The sequence below is a fragment of the Rhinopithecus bieti genome, unplaced genomic scaffold, assembly GCF_001698545.2.
Source record: "Rhinopithecus bieti isolate Rb0 unplaced genomic scaffold, ASM169854v2 scaffold_26424, whole genome shotgun sequence".
NCBI classification, from domain to species: domain Eukaryota; kingdom Metazoa; phylum Chordata; class Mammalia; order Primates; family Cercopithecidae; genus Rhinopithecus; species Rhinopithecus bieti.
This window is the reverse complement of record NW_016811744.1, coordinates 71,506-88,285: the sequence shown is the minus strand read 5'-3', so window position 1 is coordinate 88,285 and position 16,780 is coordinate 71,506. Positions and strand designations below refer to the sequence as shown.

At 42.5% G+C, this 16,780-nt stretch overlaps 1 protein-coding gene across 6 annotated transcripts in view; it reads right to left on the bottom strand.

Moving 5' to 3' along the window:
• The window catches only part of HECW1 (HECT, C2 and WW domain containing E3 ubiquitin protein ligase 1), a 172,902-nt gene that overhangs the window by 98,879 nt on the left and 57,243 nt on the right, over positions 1-16,780 (bottom strand). For 5 of the 6 annotated variants that reach the window (XM_017894935.1, XM_017894936.1, XM_017894937.1 and 2 more), the window contains exons 6-8: positions 15,588-15,689; positions 9,833-9,983; positions 2,483-2,622 (exon numbers count right to left, since the gene is read on the bottom strand). In XM_017894935.1, coding sequence (XP_017750424.1) covers positions 2,483-2,622; positions 9,833-9,983; positions 15,588-15,689 — 393 coding nt within the window. The remainder of the gene's footprint in view (positions 1-2,482; positions 2,623-9,832; positions 9,984-15,587; positions 15,690-16,780) is intronic. The other variant, XM_017894938.1, reaches the window with a different exon arrangement.

The window sequence follows — 16,780 nt, the reverse complement described above, 5'->3', positions numbered from 1 at the left end:
TTCCTTCCTTTCTTTCTTCCTTCCTTCCTTCCTTCCTTCCTTCCTTCCTTCCTTCCTTCCTTCCTTCCTTTCTTTCTTTCTTTCTTTCTTTCTTTCTTTCTTTCTTTCTTTCTTTCTTTCTTTCTTTCTTTCTTTTCTTTCTTTCTTTTCTTTCTTTCTTTCTTTTCTTCCTTTCTTTCTTTCTTTTTCTTTCTTTCTTTTCTTTCTCTCCTTCCTTCCTTCCTTTCCTTCCTTTTCTCTCTCTCTCTCCGCATTCCTTTCCCTTTCCCTTCCCTTTCCCCTTCCCCTTCCTCTTCCCCTTCCCCTTCCCCTTCTCCTTCCTTCCTTCCTTCCTCTCTCTCTTTTTGCTTTTCTTGAGATGGGGTCTCACTCTGTCACCCAGGCTGGAGTGCAGCTGCACGATCACAGCTCACTACAGCCTTGAACTCCTGGGCCCAAGCCATCCTCCCAGATACACAGCCTGCTGAATAGCTGGGACTACAGGCATGCACCACCATGCCTGGCTATTTTTTCTTATTTCCTTTACAAATTGCTAACCATAGCTGTAATAGACTGTTTGCGGAAAGGATCACAATTCCTCTCCTTGTATCCACACCCAGTTGCATTGGGACTTCACTGCTCTTCCCCTTGGTGAATTGGGGCTGGCCTTGTGCCTTGTTTCAACCAACAGAACATGTCAGAAGTGACAACGGATCAGTTCTGCATCAGGGTTTCAAGAGACCTGTGTGTCTCCACTCTCCGGTAACACTGCCACTGCCATGAGAATGAGCTTGGGCGAGGCTGCTGCAAGATGAGAGGCCACAGGGCCATGGGAGCAGGGACAAGCCACCCTAGTGGCAGCCATCTCAGGTCAGCCCTTGGCCGACTCCACAGCTGATCCAAGATGGACAGGTGAGCCCAGCAGCATTCTGAGGAGCCACCCAGCTGAGCTCAGCTCAAATTGCCAACCTGTAGAACTGTGGGTAGATGCATGGCTATGAGTTTCAGCCACTAATTGTGGGATTTGTTTTTTAATACAGTAAATGCCAACTCATTTAATATCAAACTCAGAAATAAACTTTCTGCTGCCTTTTCCTCGTGTTTCTAGTTACTTGGCTATTGTACCATGTCTCTCTCAGAAGTTTGAACAAAGAAATAAATAACAGGCCAGGTGTGGTGTCTTATGCCTGTAATCCTAGCACTTTGGGAGGCTGAGGCGGGAGGATCGCTTGAGGCCAGGAATTTGAGACCAGCCTGGGCAACATAGCAAGACTCTGTCTCTATAAAAAATGAAAAAATTAGCCAGGCGTGATGGTGCATGCCTGAGATCCCAGCTACCCAGGAGGCTGAGTTGGGAGGACTGCTTGAGCCCAGGAGTTTGAGGCTCCAGTGAGCTATGATCGCACCATGCATTCCAGCCTGGGTGACAAACAGAGACTCTCTCTTCAGTAATAGTAATAATAATAATAATAGTAACAGAAAAACCTAAACTAGTCAGTTTAGTTAGCATATCTGGTAAAATGAATTGAAAGGGGGAAATTAAAATTGGTGGTGGAACTGTGGATGTGCATTTTTAAAAATCACAAGAAAATGTCCAATATTCTGCATTGCCCTAGACGGCTGAGACCTGGCAGGATTGGAATCCCAGTGCTGCCTGCCCGGACTGTTCTCTAACCCTTCTTTTGGCAAATAAATCTGCCATCATTTACCCAATTTAAAAAGAAAGTGGATTATTAGGACGTCACTGTGATAATCTTATCTCACTAGAGGTTAAAAAAAAAAAAAAGGTAGAAGCTAGTCTCATGCCTTTCGATTATCCTTGTCTGAGTTCCACTCGGGCCAATTCAAAGAAATGAAGACCAGGAAAACCAGGCCCCAGGTGAATGCCTACCGTAGTGGGTAAAAATTCCCTCCTGTGGCATGCTGGAAAACCTCTTCATTCCCAGGTTCTTCTCTTGGGGGAACTGAATTTTATTCTATGTGCAAATCTATGTGCAAATGAGTGAGTATTCCTAGTGTTATCACACAGCTCCTTTGAAATAGACTGTGAATTTTTATTGCATGTTTTATTTATAAGTGAAAAAATCCTTAGGACACCAACAAATACAATAAATTTACTTAACAATAAATTATAAATAAATAAATAAAACATTTAGTGAACACTACATGATTGAGCCACTGACAAAGTTGCCTTGCTCCACAAGCACTCTAGCAAATTCAGCTCCATCCCCAGAATTCATCTACTTTCCTGTCTCCAGATCCCCAAGCCAGGGTGGCGGTGTTTCCTTCACTGTGATCACTTCTCCTAAGTTTCCTGGTGGGAGGCTCATTCTGTCTACTTTCCCTTGGGGGCACCAGGCATGCCTCTATCCTCTACCCTGGCCTTCCACTCTCTTCACCCTGGGGCACATTGCTCCCCATGAGGCAGGGTGACAGGCTTGTAGCCCTCTGTCACACAGCCCCTGGAAGCCATCACAGGTTGTGGGGACCCCTCCTCCAATACCTAAGCTGGACTGGGAAGATTCGGCTTCTGAGTCACTCCCTCCACCTCCGCCTCCTCCTGCTGGGGCTTGCTCGCAACTTTGGCTGCCAGAATCTTCTTCCGACCTCTCTGTTGCAATGGTTCGCTGAATGTTTTGATACCTTTGCATTAGAAAATGGAAAGACAGGAGTTAAGTTTGGTTTGCTCCTTGGGGGCCAATACTCTGAATCAGATAATTGGAGAAATCTGTAAAGAATTGTCTTGAATGTCAGGAAAGAAATGCTTAAAATTCCCACAAGATAGCCAGAACAATTAGCAAGACAAGTATCTCTAAGATGATTCGAGTTCTTTTTGTTTTGTAAGCTATGATGAGTTTCAAGTATGGTGACTTTTCAAAAATCAACACAAATAATAACTAATCATGCAAAACAGCCTGTGCCCTGCATTAAACAAAATCAGGCTAAGTCTAAAATAAGAGTGCGGGAAGTAAATTAAAATGCTACAACTAAGATATCAAATTACCTCAACATTATTGTAATAAGTGTACAAACTGGGCTAGCAGTTCTACTCACTTAGTTTTATTTGTTGGATAATTGATATAATTGGGCAAAGGTCATGGAAATATTACACCTAATAGCATGCTGGCAAATAAATGTTTTCTGCTTATTCAAAGGCTCATTTTGTTTTTCTTCCCAAGTTGGGGACTTAGTCATTTGGCCAGCCAGCTAGCCACCTTGCCAAGTACCAAATATTTGCTAACCCTTCCAATGTGTGAAGGCTTTGTGCTGGACTTTTCGATGGAGGAGAGGATTAGAATATGACATTGCCCTTTAAACACACACAGTTGAGATGTAACAAAAGGGAAATGGGACGGAAGCCATAACTCCAGCCAGGTGAAAGGCTGTCACAGACAGGCAAGAGGTGTGTGGGACACAGATGAGGAAACTCCCAAGGTTTGTAAATTGTGAAGTTGGAGTATGAATTTGTTGGAGAGTTTGTTGGGAAAGGACATTTCAGAAGAGAAATAACATGTGTGAAAGCAGGCCGCCCGTGGGGAGCTCTGAGACGCCTGGCAGTGGCATCAGGGTGTATGGGCACCGGGCAGGGCCAGGAGACCAGTGGAGAGGGAGGAGGCAGCCCCAGAGGGCACCCTACAGTAGGATGAGTGCTATTCTCTAGGCCACAGGTTCCCCAACCTGAGCCGCGCAGAATCACCTGCAGGACTTAAAACACAGACTGCCGGCCTCACCCCCGGAGTCTCTAATTCAGTAGGTTTGGCGTAGGGCCCAGGAATGTGCATTTCTTTTTTTTTTCTTTTCTTTCTTTTTTTTTTTTTAAGAATGTGCATTTCTGATGAGTTCCCAGGTGATCCTGATGCTGCTGGCCCAGGGATCAATCTTGAGAATGAACCATTGCTCTTGGTGATGGGTGGCTGCTAAAACAAACAAACAAAAAAAAAAAAAAAAAAAAAAACCAGGCAGGGCCAGATGTACACGGAGAGTGATTACCCAGTGTCGGAGTGGAGAATGCATTGCAGGAGAGGAGCCTGGAGCTGCGGAGAGCAGCTGGGGGTTCCTGCAACAGCCTAGGCTGGAGACTTTTTGTCTCCGGGAAAGCAATGAGGGGGTGAAGAGGAGGAGGAGGAGGATGAGAGACAGGGTAGCAGGGAATAGCCAGTCTCCAAGTGCAATCCCAGGTGGGAACGCGCGGGGATGCTCGCTGCACAGACGAGACTCCATTATGGCAGGATTTCTGCAGACCAGTGCCCCGTCCTTTCGTTGACGTTACAGAGGAAAGCTTTCTCACTGTAGTCTCCAGGCCATTTGCAAAAGCATCATCTGAGTAATTGTTAAAATTACAGAAATTGAAGCAAAATAAAAATCTGCATTTCTAATGAGTTCTTTAGGAAGTATTATTTATATCTAGGTTTGAGAACTACTGGTCTAAGGGCTTTCTTTCACTGTTGTTTTATCTGGGGAGACTCCCACTCACTTCTGACACCTTTCAGAAGCCATCTTTGCCTGGAGTGGTTACTGCAAGGCATTTCCTGAGCAGGCCTCTTAGAACAAAATGTGGAAGGGGGCGATGAGCTGAGCGGTGGTGTATTTACAGACAGAAATATTTGTGGTAATTCACCACCCCGTACATCTGTGGTGGGAAGTTGTGAAGAGTGATGGATGGTGAAGGATGACCCTCTGCGATCTTCTCCCTGCTGGGGACTCAGGGAATATAGCTGTGGCAGGAAAGCAGGGGGTGCCAGCAAGAAGCTGCCCAAGTGTGTGACCTTGACCAAGGTGGGGAACAGGGCCTGCCAAAGACTAAGGCAGCTGCTACCAGGAGGATTCCCTAAACGCCTTATGGCAGACCGCGTTTCTCAAAATGGCTCAATGATATTTTTAGACCCACATACTCTTCCAGAACTGTATCTCTCCTTTTAAAAGACAGAATCCATGTCCTCTTCAACTACCTTGACTAATAGAGTTTGTAGCAGTTCGTGATGAAACTTAGCAGCCATGCTCTGAGGCAGCCTGGGTCTCATGGAAAGTCTCTGTGCAGGTGTCCTGGCTGAGAGGCCCAGCCGACAGCCAGCATCAAGCTCCTAATATGTGAGTCTCCAGCCCCGGCCACCCACTGACTGCAACCAGGAGATATCCCGGAGAGAACTGCCTAGCTGAGCTCAGTCAAAACAGAACCACGAGAAATAATGGTAAGAAGAAATGCTTGTGGTTGTTTTATGCCACTACTTTTGGTGTAGTTTTACTCAGCAACAGATGCCTGGAACAGGGCTTAGAAAAATGTCAAGTTGTAGCCTCTCTCTTCCTTCCCAATGTGCAGTAACCACAGCAGAGCATTATGAGTAAATATGATCTTATTTGATGAGGATAATGTCAGCAGTGTCACAACCTACTTCACATGTCCTCAGCTGGACCTTGGTTATCGCAGGCCTTACTGAGTCAACAGCCTCAAATCCTCCATTTGGCCCCATGTCTGACCTCTGCCAAAGCACAGAGGCAGTCTGGGGAAGCAGGGCATGCAGTGGCTTGAGGAGGGTCTCTCAGTTTCTCAGGGCAGGACTGCAGCCTCAGAGGTTCTCCAGCTTTAAACAGGAGAGAGAGGCAGCTCTCTTCCATTTCATTAGGAATTATCCATCAATATCCTCCTCCATTTTTTTGTAGCAAAAGGTTAAATATTCATAATAGATAGAGGGCTAATGAAAATTAGCTAAAAAGTCAGCTGACATACATAATTTGTAAATGGACACACACACACACACACACACACACACATACACACGTACAAAGCCAAACAAGAAAAAAAAAAAACAGCCCTCCAAAACCAAGTCAAACCAATCAGCTGACTAAACAACCTCCCCCCTCTAAAAAAGCCCAAGAACAGACAATTCACATGGGAGAAACTACTTCTTATTAAAGAAAAGTTTATGGAAAACAAGTTGACCCTTGCTCCAACAAGTGAAATCTAAGTGGCATCAAAATACCAGGATCACCTCTTATAGCAACAAAAACAAACCAAAAGATAAGATGGAAGTGAAGCTGTAGTTGTTGGCAGAGTAAACCCCTAGAACCACAATGTCTAATGTAGAAAGCAGTTAGGCATTGATACCAAATGCCAAATCCACATTTATCTCCCTTGGCCTAATCTTTTGGGAATAGAACCCTAAGGAAACCCTCCACTATAAGGCAATCTTAATATTTAGCAGGCCCTTGCGACAAGAAACAGTGACAAAAGCAATAAGCAAAACATTCAACAGTATGAAATTAGGTTAATTAAACTTCAGCCATTCAGTGGAATACTATACAAGCAATTACATGTTAATCTGAAGACTATGTGGCAATATTAAATGCTTGCAGTGTAGTAAGTGAAAAAAGAATATGAACCTAACTACATATCACCATCGTAATCATGTAAGAATTGTGCATGCATATGGAAATTGAAGATGGACATATGTTTTTAAAAAGCTAAATTGGCAGGGCACAGTGGCTCATATCTGCAATTCCAGCACTTTGGGAGGCCAAGGCAGGAGGATCACCTGAGGCCAGGGGTTCGAGACCAGCCTGGCCAACATGGTGAGACCTTCTCTCTACTGAAAATGCAAAAATCAGCTGAGTGCAGTGGTGTATGCCTGTAATCCCAGCTACTCGGGAGGCTGAGGCAGGAGAATGGCTTGAACCTGGGAGGTGGAGGTTGCAGTGAGCTGAGATCATGCCACTGCAATCCAGCCTGGGCGACAGAGTGAGACTCTGTCTCAAAAAAAAAAAGCTAAATCATCCTTGGGGTAGCTAAAGTGTAGATCACTTTTTTCTATTTAAAACTTCTATTTCCCTTAAATTATCACAATTTTATACAAATAATTCAAAAATCAAATTTTAGTTGATTATTTAAAATAAGAATACATATTTAGATTTTCTGCTTTTCAGTAAGTATTTGTGAAAGTAGAATTAATTCTGGATTTTCTGAAAGCATGGGAATTAACTCAGAAAACGATCTTGTACTGAGTCCTATTAAACTTCTGGCACCATACTAGGTGCTGGGAGCAGGGAAGGGTAGGAAGAAGAATAAGGCAAAAAGGTAAGAAGTGGCACAGAGGCAGGCACATTCTGGAGGCTACAGGGGAGGAAGTCACTGGCTCTGTGTGGAGGATTCTGGGACAGCATCCTGGGGCACATGACATTGAGTCAGGCCTGTAGGACAAGATGTGTTTCAGGTGGGAGGCAGGCATGAGGCATTTTCCTGCAATGGGACCCTGTGGCCAAGCCATAAAGGCCTGGAAGAGTGTGCTGCGTCTGGGGAATGGCTGAGTTGGAACATGGTCACTGCAACCTACCACACAAGCTTCCACATTGATTGCTACTGTGTACTCTGCACTTCCTAGTGTTATGTCTCCTTGCACAAACACATTTGATTTTCACAGTCATCTGGTTAGGCTCAAGGGAAACTCCTTGCAACACTGAGTAATACTTTCACATGGCTGTGAGCCAGTAATCATTGTAAATTTCTCCGGATAACTGTGGGTTATCAAAATAATGACCCTTGTGTGTGGTTGCATGTGAGATGGATAGAAGATTGGAAGTGTACTTTCTGGGGCTGCCCTGTTATCATGCCAAATACAGAAAATGTTAAATGCTTCAAAGCAATAGGTTAAGATAAGTATGCAAAAGCCTGGATGCTTATTTGAAGGTTATCTGATCTTCCCTAGGTACACTATTTCACAAGAAATAAGTACCTTCTCAAAGTGCTAAATTCCTTTTCTTTTTATCTGTCCAGATGGATGTAGCAAATGCAACTTCCTATTCGGCAAAGTCCAGCTGCCTCTCCCAGCATGTTCATCTCCACTGGAGGGCACAGGAATTCATATGAAAGGCTATAAAACTTATTTGGAGACCTGGTTCAGGATGGATTTGGCCTAATTTTTATATTATGCAAGCTGATCACCCCGATAAACTTTCATGGATGTTTATGCCATAGGTCAAGGTGCTTCCTTCTGCTTCAGATTCACTGTCTTGCTTTGGTTAGTGTTCAAAACAGCACCTCTTATGAATACAGCCTGACGATGCCTTCCCCTTTTTCTCTGCTAAACAATTGGAGCTTATCAGTTTTGGCAAGAGAGACCTAGGGGCTAACTTCTGCCTACGGAATCACAAGAGGGTCTCTATCTAAGATGAGTTTACTTTGTCTTCTACATTTTTAGTTACACGAATCTTGTTGCAATCACCATGAAAGGACTCTCCCATGGATTTTTGGTCCATTCATGCCTAGTAAAACTGGGTTATCAGGACTTCCTCTCTGTAACATGCTTTGTTGGAGTGGGAACGACTGTAAAGTGTGCTGCCAATGCAAGTCTTTTATGGTTTTCGTTAAAGACTTCAACACTCAGCTGCTGATGGGCAAAGGTGGAAAGCAAATGTCTTCCAAACGCTCAGGCAATGAAAAAATGTTCTGGTGATTTTCACCTAAAGCATGCTCCTCTGTGTACAACAGTAACCAGAAGTTCATTTTCTTTTTTTTTTGTTTCCATGTTTTTTGCTTGTTTGTTTTTCTGAGATGGAGTCTTACTCTGTCTCCCAGGCTGGAGTGCAATGGTGCGATCTCAGCTCACTGGAACCTTCACCTCCCGGTTCAAGTGATTCTCCTGCCTCAGCCTCCTGAGTAGCTGAGATTATAGGTGCCTGCCACCACGCCTGGCTAATTTTTTTCTATTCTTAGTAGAGACAGGGTTTTACCATGTTGGCCAGGCTGGTCTCGAACTCCTGACTTCAAATGATCCACCCGCCTCGGCCTCCTAAAATGCTGGGATTACAGGCGTGAACCACTGCGCCCAGCCTCATGTGTTTTTAATAGGACTAAATTGTTTCTCCTCTTTCTTTTCTGGCAGATAACAGTTAAATTTCAAAGGCATTTGCTATCAGTAGGTGTGTTCCACAAACCCAGTTCTTCATTGTTTTTAGTCTTTCTCAACTTTCCTTCACCTTCATACTTGACATGAAAGCAAGACAGCATGTGGGTGCAATTTCAACTGAAGGAAGCCTCAGTTTGCAATTGCTGGTAATCAAAAGTATCCTGAAGCTGCCACTCTGGTCTTAAAGAGCAAGATGTCAGAGACAATGCTCTATACCAGCTTACTGCATCATCTCTGACATGAATGGACCACTGTTTAAGCCTGATACTGTTTAAGGTTTTGTTTGTAGGTTAAAAACAAAATGATATCTTTACAAGTTCAATAGAGAGGACCTAGTTTTTCAACAAAATAATTCTCAAAAAATGTTTTAAACATTTCTTTTCTAAGATGAAGGCTTTTCACAAATTATTATTGATAGGCATATATCAATTATGGGATCAGGGTAGGAATGCATACAGTGATTTATGAGACAGTTTATTTTCCAGGCAGCTTTTAGTCTTCTTATGGAACCTATCCTTGGAATGTTCTTAACTGAGGTCTGTATCCTTTTGAGAACTGTATGATGGGTATGGACCAGTCAGCCAGAAAAATGTGTATCTATGTACAATTTGGGTACAGTGCCTGGAAAGTTCAAGGAACACTGACATCCTTGGTGAACATCCCAGGAGAGGGGGATACACCAGCCCTTGGTTAAGAACTCTTGTTTTTGAGCCTAGGCTATTAAGAAGTTTAGATGATTTCCCATCCTTAAATGACACTCAAGCTTAACTCGTCTCTTGCCACCAAATTCTAAATCTAGCTTTCCAAATACCTACTAGGAACAGGTTTCTTAAGATACTTAATTACTTTCCAGTCTCCTCATACAGTCTGGGCAGAAAAGTGTAAGGGGAGCGTCTCTAGCTGCCATTCTCCTTTCACTGTGGTTTAGGGGAGCTCATTGCATAATGATCACCAACCGCCTGTTGAGTTGCTCCATCTGCTGGATGGACCCCGATCTCCGCATGCCATCCAGGGTGGCTGCTGCCGTCGGACGCTGCCAGGTGGTTGTGCGGTTCACGTGGTCCACATAAAAGACCCGCCCGTGGCTGTCAATTCGAGCTTCCCAGTCTAGTGTTTAATAAGAAGGCAAAAAGAAAAATCAAGGACAAACTACTGACCCATGTGAAACGCATACAACTTCCAGGTCTTCTGCAGGTAGAACTCACCATTGGTTCATGGCTGCAGGCCAGACCCTGCCCACAGCACCTGCCACGACTTCTGGGACACTGGCATGAACTCGGGAGCTCAGAAAACAGTTTAATGAACTCGGACTCTCTGCTGGGCCATATTAAACAGTAACTGTTGTTCCTTGACCAAGACCTATGTTAAAATTCTAATACTTTCTTTTTTTTTCTTTTTGAAGCAGAGTCTTGCTCTGTCACCCAGGCTGGAGTGCAGTGGTAGGATCTTGGCTCACTGCAACCTCCACCTCCTGGGTTCGAGCAATTCTCCTGACTCAACCTCCCAAGTAGCTGGGATTACAGGTGCCAGCCACCAGGTCCGGCTAATTTTTGTATTTTTTAGTAGAGACAGGGTTTCACCATGTTGGCCATGGTTGACCAGGCTGGTCTCGAACTCCTGACCTCAGGTGATCTGTCCACCTCAGCCTCCCAAAGTGCTGGGATTACAGGCATGAGTCATCATACCCGGCCAAAATTCTAATAATTTCTAAAGAGAAAATCTAATGTTTAATGAATTTATTTCTTTAGAAATGTCCATCCCCACTGTCACTCTTGTTGGCTACTCAAACGACAGCTGTGGAAGACTGGAGTATCCTCCAGTGAGAGCTGACACTGTGATGCTGGAGAACACTTTCTTTGCTAAGTCTGGGTTCAGTGGAGAGAAGAATGGCCCTCAGATTAAAACCAGTTTTAACTACTGTTCTAAAATCTTGGATCTGCGAATTTAGATGACCTCTGTCTTATAGGTAGCAAACTTAATCAATTGCCTTTCCTCTTGAGTGGGTGAATGGAAGGAAATGATTGTTAGGGTTTCAAAACAGCCTTTTGATAAGTTGTTAATTAACAGTGTATATCCAACCTGAAGTTGTCAAATATCTCTGGACACCAAACCAAACCAGTAACTAGGAAGTACCCTTTTGTTGATAAATAACCATCCCAAACAGTAGAGGGAGCCCGAGATAAAGAAAAGTTCCCTTGCTTCCCAAATTAAAACAAAAGAAAACAAAAATAGAAAACAAAAAGGTGGAAGCATGGATGAGTCACTACATAATACAGGCAGGGGCTGCGTTGGGGTGAGGCGGGTGGAAAAGAGCTGGAAGCAATGTATTCACATTTGAGCGAAACATAGAAGAGCAATGCCTGCTGTACAGAGATGGGCAAAGCTTTCAGATTCCACACATCACATTGTGGAAATAGCAGCAGTGTGATAAAGTTACGCTGAAAATACACAAGACTAAAGAAGAAGAAAAAGCAAAAATGTCCGCAAAAGGAGGAAAACCATCCAGCCTTTTCAGTGAGAAAAGCCATAGCTTTTGGGAGTAGGTCAGATATTAACAGTTCCATTGAAAACTTATCATTCAGGTAATGACATAGCAACTCTCAATTTTTTAAGGGAAAAAATATATTTGGCATATTTATTGTTTTATATGTACATAGTATATCTGTTTGTGGCATTATGGCTTATGCCTGACCTGATGGATTGTCAAGTAATGCCCAGTAAAAACCAAAGTACCCCCAAACACCAAACTTAACTTATGAGAGAAATTGAAGGAAAGATGTAGGCAGATTGTATAAATATGTGCTAGGAGGTTTTGATTAAAATTGATCTAATGATTATCTAATGATAATCCAGCTGTCAAGTGCTAGGTGTAAATGGTAATTAGCTCATGGATGAAATTGTATATACATATAATTACTAGGTAATTACTCTTGATCTAGAAACTTAAAAATTTTAATGGATCCCAAACTAATATTAGTAAAAGCAATAGGACAACTATTTTTCTTGAATCCAACATGACTGTCTTCCAACAAAAAATGACCATTAGTCTTTGAAGAGCATTGTGCAATTTAATTCAACTGAACAAACTATGTAGCACTCACTCTGAACTAGAGACCGTGCTAGGTCCTGAGGACACAGAGCTGAGTGACACGTGACCCTGCCCTCCAGGAACCTACAGTAAAGAAAGGGGTCCTTTGCAGACAAAGGTTGGGTTTTATAAATTAAGGGAAAAAGCTAGAAAATGAAGTTGCAATAATGATAATTTATCACCACATGTTTCAATTCCTCATGGAAAAGTGTAGTAAACCCAACAGCTGGGCTCTTTTGTCAATACATTAAATATCTGGAATGTATTGTGCTAATTATATACTCATACATATTCAGAAAATCATCGCTAAGTGTAATCAGAAATTATGTACATGTTTTCTGGATTGCTTTGTAAAGAATTTGCTTTCACATATTTTATAACCAAAGGAAATAAATTCCAAATGGAACTTCAGGCATCAGCATGACTTGAAGGGCTCAGCACTGTGATGCCATGGGTTTGTCTAAAGACCGCCTGAAAACAGTACCTTCATGATGCTGGTGCAAGTTATAGCAGTGCAGGTCAGGTCAATTCATTTGAGACTGTAGGATCTATTGCACACTAAATTATATGTTCTCCACAAAGTCCAAGAACAATGTAGAACCTGATCATGTGTCATATTTAGGTATTATATTAATGAAAACCTATACAACTGTACATTTTGAACAATTTTAACAAATGCAATATTATTGCATAGTCTAGACCTTTCTCTTGAACTTCAGAGTCACACATCCAATTTCCTTCTTGACATTACTACCTGGATGACATCTCAAATACAAGATGATCGAAACCAAGTATCAGATCCTTCCCACCAAAACCTGCTCTGCCTGCAGCCTTTCCTACCCATCTCAGTTGAAGGCAACTCCATCTCTGTAGGTTGAAACTCTTAGGTCATTTTTGATACCTATCTTTCTCTCACATCCATATCCAATCTGTCGTCAAATCTACCTTTAAAATATATGTCCAGAATCAGACCACTCCTCACCACTTCCACTGCTCCCACCCTGGCCCAAGCTACACTATTGTTTGTCACCTGGGTTACTGCATAAAGACATAACTTACGTTGAATCTCATGCTTCTATCCTTCCTTTTCCCAATTTATTCCCTACACAGCAACCAGGGCAAACTTTTCAAAACCTGAGGCAGACAATGTCACTTCTCTGCTGAAAACTCTACAATGTCCTCCTTTCATTCAGAGTAAAAGTCAAAGCCCTTAAGTGGTTTACAAGGCCCTGGGTGATCTGGGCCTTGCTAGCTCCCTAACTGCATCACCTGCTGCCTTCTCCCTTCCTCAGTCTGCTCCAGACGCACTGGTCTCCTGTCCCTTAAACCCACCAGGGTGTTTCCACCTCCCAATTGGCAGTGGCCATTCTCTGTGCCTGCAAAGCTCTTCCTGCCCAACACTTGCAAGGATAACTCTCTTAACCTTCAGGTGTTGTCTTCTCAATGAAGCCTATTCTCACCACTTGTTTTAAAATTGCAAACCAGCCACCACCACACGAACTCAGAGATCCCTCACCCTGGTCTATTTTTGCTTTTCCATAGCATCTCCTATGCTAGGCCAGTCCCTTTTTAATTATTGTTTGCTAATCTGTCTTCCAGACTAGACTGTAAGCAACATGAGGGCAGGAATCTTTGTTTTGCTTACCCACAATAGTACCTAGCACAGGGTAAACATTCAATAAATATTTGTTGAATGAATGACTATCAGCAATAAGGTAATTCTTGTACTATTTGAGATTATTTAACAATATTCAGTTGGTAGGATTCATTACCAGTTTTTCTAAGGTCTTTCACTGTTATATGGATAGAAAATTGAAAAGTGGCCGGGCGCGGTGGCTCAAGCCTGTAATCCCAGCACTTTGGGAGGCCGAGATGGGCGGATCACGAGGTCAGGAGATCGAGACCATCCTGGCTAATACGGTGAAACCCCGTCTCTACTAAAGAATACAAAAAACTAGCCGGGCGACGAGGCGGGCGCCAGTAGTCCCAGCTACTCGGGAGGCTGAGACAGGAGAATGGCGTGAATCCGGGAGGCGGAGCTTGCAGTGAGCTGAGAGCCGGCCACTGCACTCCAGCCTGAGCAGCAGAGCAAGACTCCGTCTCAAAAAAAAAAAAAGAAAAGAAAATTGAAAAGTATCTGAAGAAATTTGTTCTCTTTATTGAAAGTGGCTTATATGAAGTAATTATTTTACAATGGGTTTATATACAATCATTTATAATATTTGCAGGTATAACTAGTTATCTGTACTGCACAGATTCGAAGTAGATTCATGCATTGAAAGGTTATTTGTTGTGGGGAAAGCGTCCCTTTCCTGGAGATAACATGTTATACACATTTTTCAATTAAGTGTTACTTAGGAAGTATTTACAGTGATGCTAAAATTTTACTCTTCATTTATGGAATGTCCATAAATCAGTGTATAAAGAAAGAAAGAAATCAGGCATCAAAAGTTCAAGGACATGATGTCTGGCTTGGCCCCTGAAAAACAAATACCGTGTTTCTTTAAGTTAGTCCACATATCAAAGATGTTCTTTGATTTCTCACCAATAAATTACAATTGAATAGGGAGAGGAGTGGTGTTCCGGTAAAGTACAGCACATTACCAAGAACAGATGAATTAAGAAATAAGCACTTGTCCTTTTGAAACCTGTAACTGCTGCATGTAAGCACGGGCAAAAGAATGTAAAGAAACACTGGTTCCCTGCATTCTGGAAAGATTTTGTAGTTGTGAAATCTATCAAATCTTACATATTATCTTTGCTTGAAAAATAAGTCAAAACTGAAACAGAGATGTTCCAGAATTCATGAACATATGTGATGCTAAGTGAATACATCATGTCTGGGGTATTGATTTCTTCCTATAAATGTATTAAAGGGAGTATTATGAAGTTAAAGCTAGAATGGTATCTAGAGACTATCTAGGTCAAACCTTTCATTTAGCAGATGAAGACATTTAAATTTTATTTTTAAAATTTTACAAACGAGAAAACTAAGTCTCTGAGAGATTAAATGAATTTCCCAAGTTCAGATGACTAGTTAATTATTAATTACATACTATTAGTTACCAGGAGAAACTGACATTGAATTCTATCTTAAAGATGATATTTTGCCTGCCAACCCCTAAGAACTGCAGAAGAAATGTGAAGCTGTTACCTATGGATGCAAGTTATAGTAAGGAAAGTACAAGTTCATGTGTCCAGATGGGTTGAAGTTGTTTTAACATATGGAGATGCTTGTGATGTAACAGATCCAATGGAGAACAATAGGATTATTCTATCTTGAACTGCAATTTTAAATATAAAATTTGGGACTTAAAGGTCATGAACAGTTTGCAAAGACTAGTCAAGTGTAATAAAGAAACGCTCTCCATTTCAGAAGCTGAGAGGCGCTGAAAACACAGTGTTCTCTCTTCAAGATCACATGGTGAAACGACTAGTCAAAAAAACAAACTAAAAACCCAAAAAACCCCACCAGTTTTTAGAGAAGGTGTCATATTGGTTTTTGTTAACAGTGTAAGGCACGGAGTTGGGAAAGACTTTAGATGTTTACACACAAATTCATACTGACCTGCTTAGACTTGATAGGAAGAGTTAAGACACAGATTTTAAAAACTAAAGCTTACTTGGTGGAAGAGGCTCATCGATTGTTGGGTAGTGATGATGTTCAGGCCTCAGGGAAGGAAGCTGGCTTACTGGCTGGGAATTATGGAGTATAGGACATTCACCTACGGACAAGATAGTCAATACATTCAAATTCATTCACTGCTGTGGCAACATCATCAAAAAAGCATGACTGTAAAACTAAGTACCACAAGAAACAACCCCAAAGAGCGGGAAATCCATTTGTGTGTGTGTCAGTTTGCTACATTCACAGTCATTCATGAGAGGGGGAAATATTTTTTTAAAAAAGAAGAAAATCCAAACACTTCATAACTAATGATCTGTGCCACACAGTCCAATATGTAGGATTTGCGTCTGATTCTGTAATGACCCGAATTTCCTGAATCAGAAGGTGGCACCAGAAAGGAACACAAGAGAAAATTAGCAGAGCCTGATTGCAGCCCAGTGGAGGAAATAGGCCTGTTTGAGGGAAATGCAGCGTTTTATAAGGTTCCATAAAAGTTCCTTGGGCTTGTGCAAAATGGCACCTCCTTACTTGGATAGGTTTCATCACAGGGCTGCCGAAAGGCTGTTTTCAGATTTTGAGGGGAATGAATTCTTAGATGCTACCTTTCCAAGACAGGTCAAGGAGCTGGCAAGCCAAGAATGTAATGTAAATTCCTGTAGTAGGAAAGCTGGAGGCTGGGGGGTGGGGGAGGGGAGCCAAGGTGCTGAGGGGTCTCAGAACAGTCCAGATTATTTTGAGGAGAAATCAGACAAGCCAGGGTGCTCCGGAAAGAGGAAAGGACAAGAGACAAAGGAAGTAGATAAAAAGCAGAAAGATGGTGACAGGAAAGCTCAAAACATAGAAATGGGAAAGAAGGAGGAAGAAAGACAGACACGGAGAAAGTTTAGAAATAAACATATCCACAGGATGCATGCCTCAGATTATTAAAAGGAAACCTACAACAGACATAGCTTATATTGTTCTCAGTTCAGACTTATAACGAACTGAACAATGTTCTGAAGTGGTGTCCTCAGGCATGTAGAGCAGCCATGCAGAAGGCAGGCCTGCAGCACCAGCTGCTTGGGTCACATAATCAGAGGCCTGTGCTCTTGATCTTTGCAGAGTGAGAAGGGCCCAGGACAAAGGATGTCCCTTTTTCAGACGGTTCCTCCTGCCTCACACCGTGCTGGTTTTCTTGCAAAAGCCTTC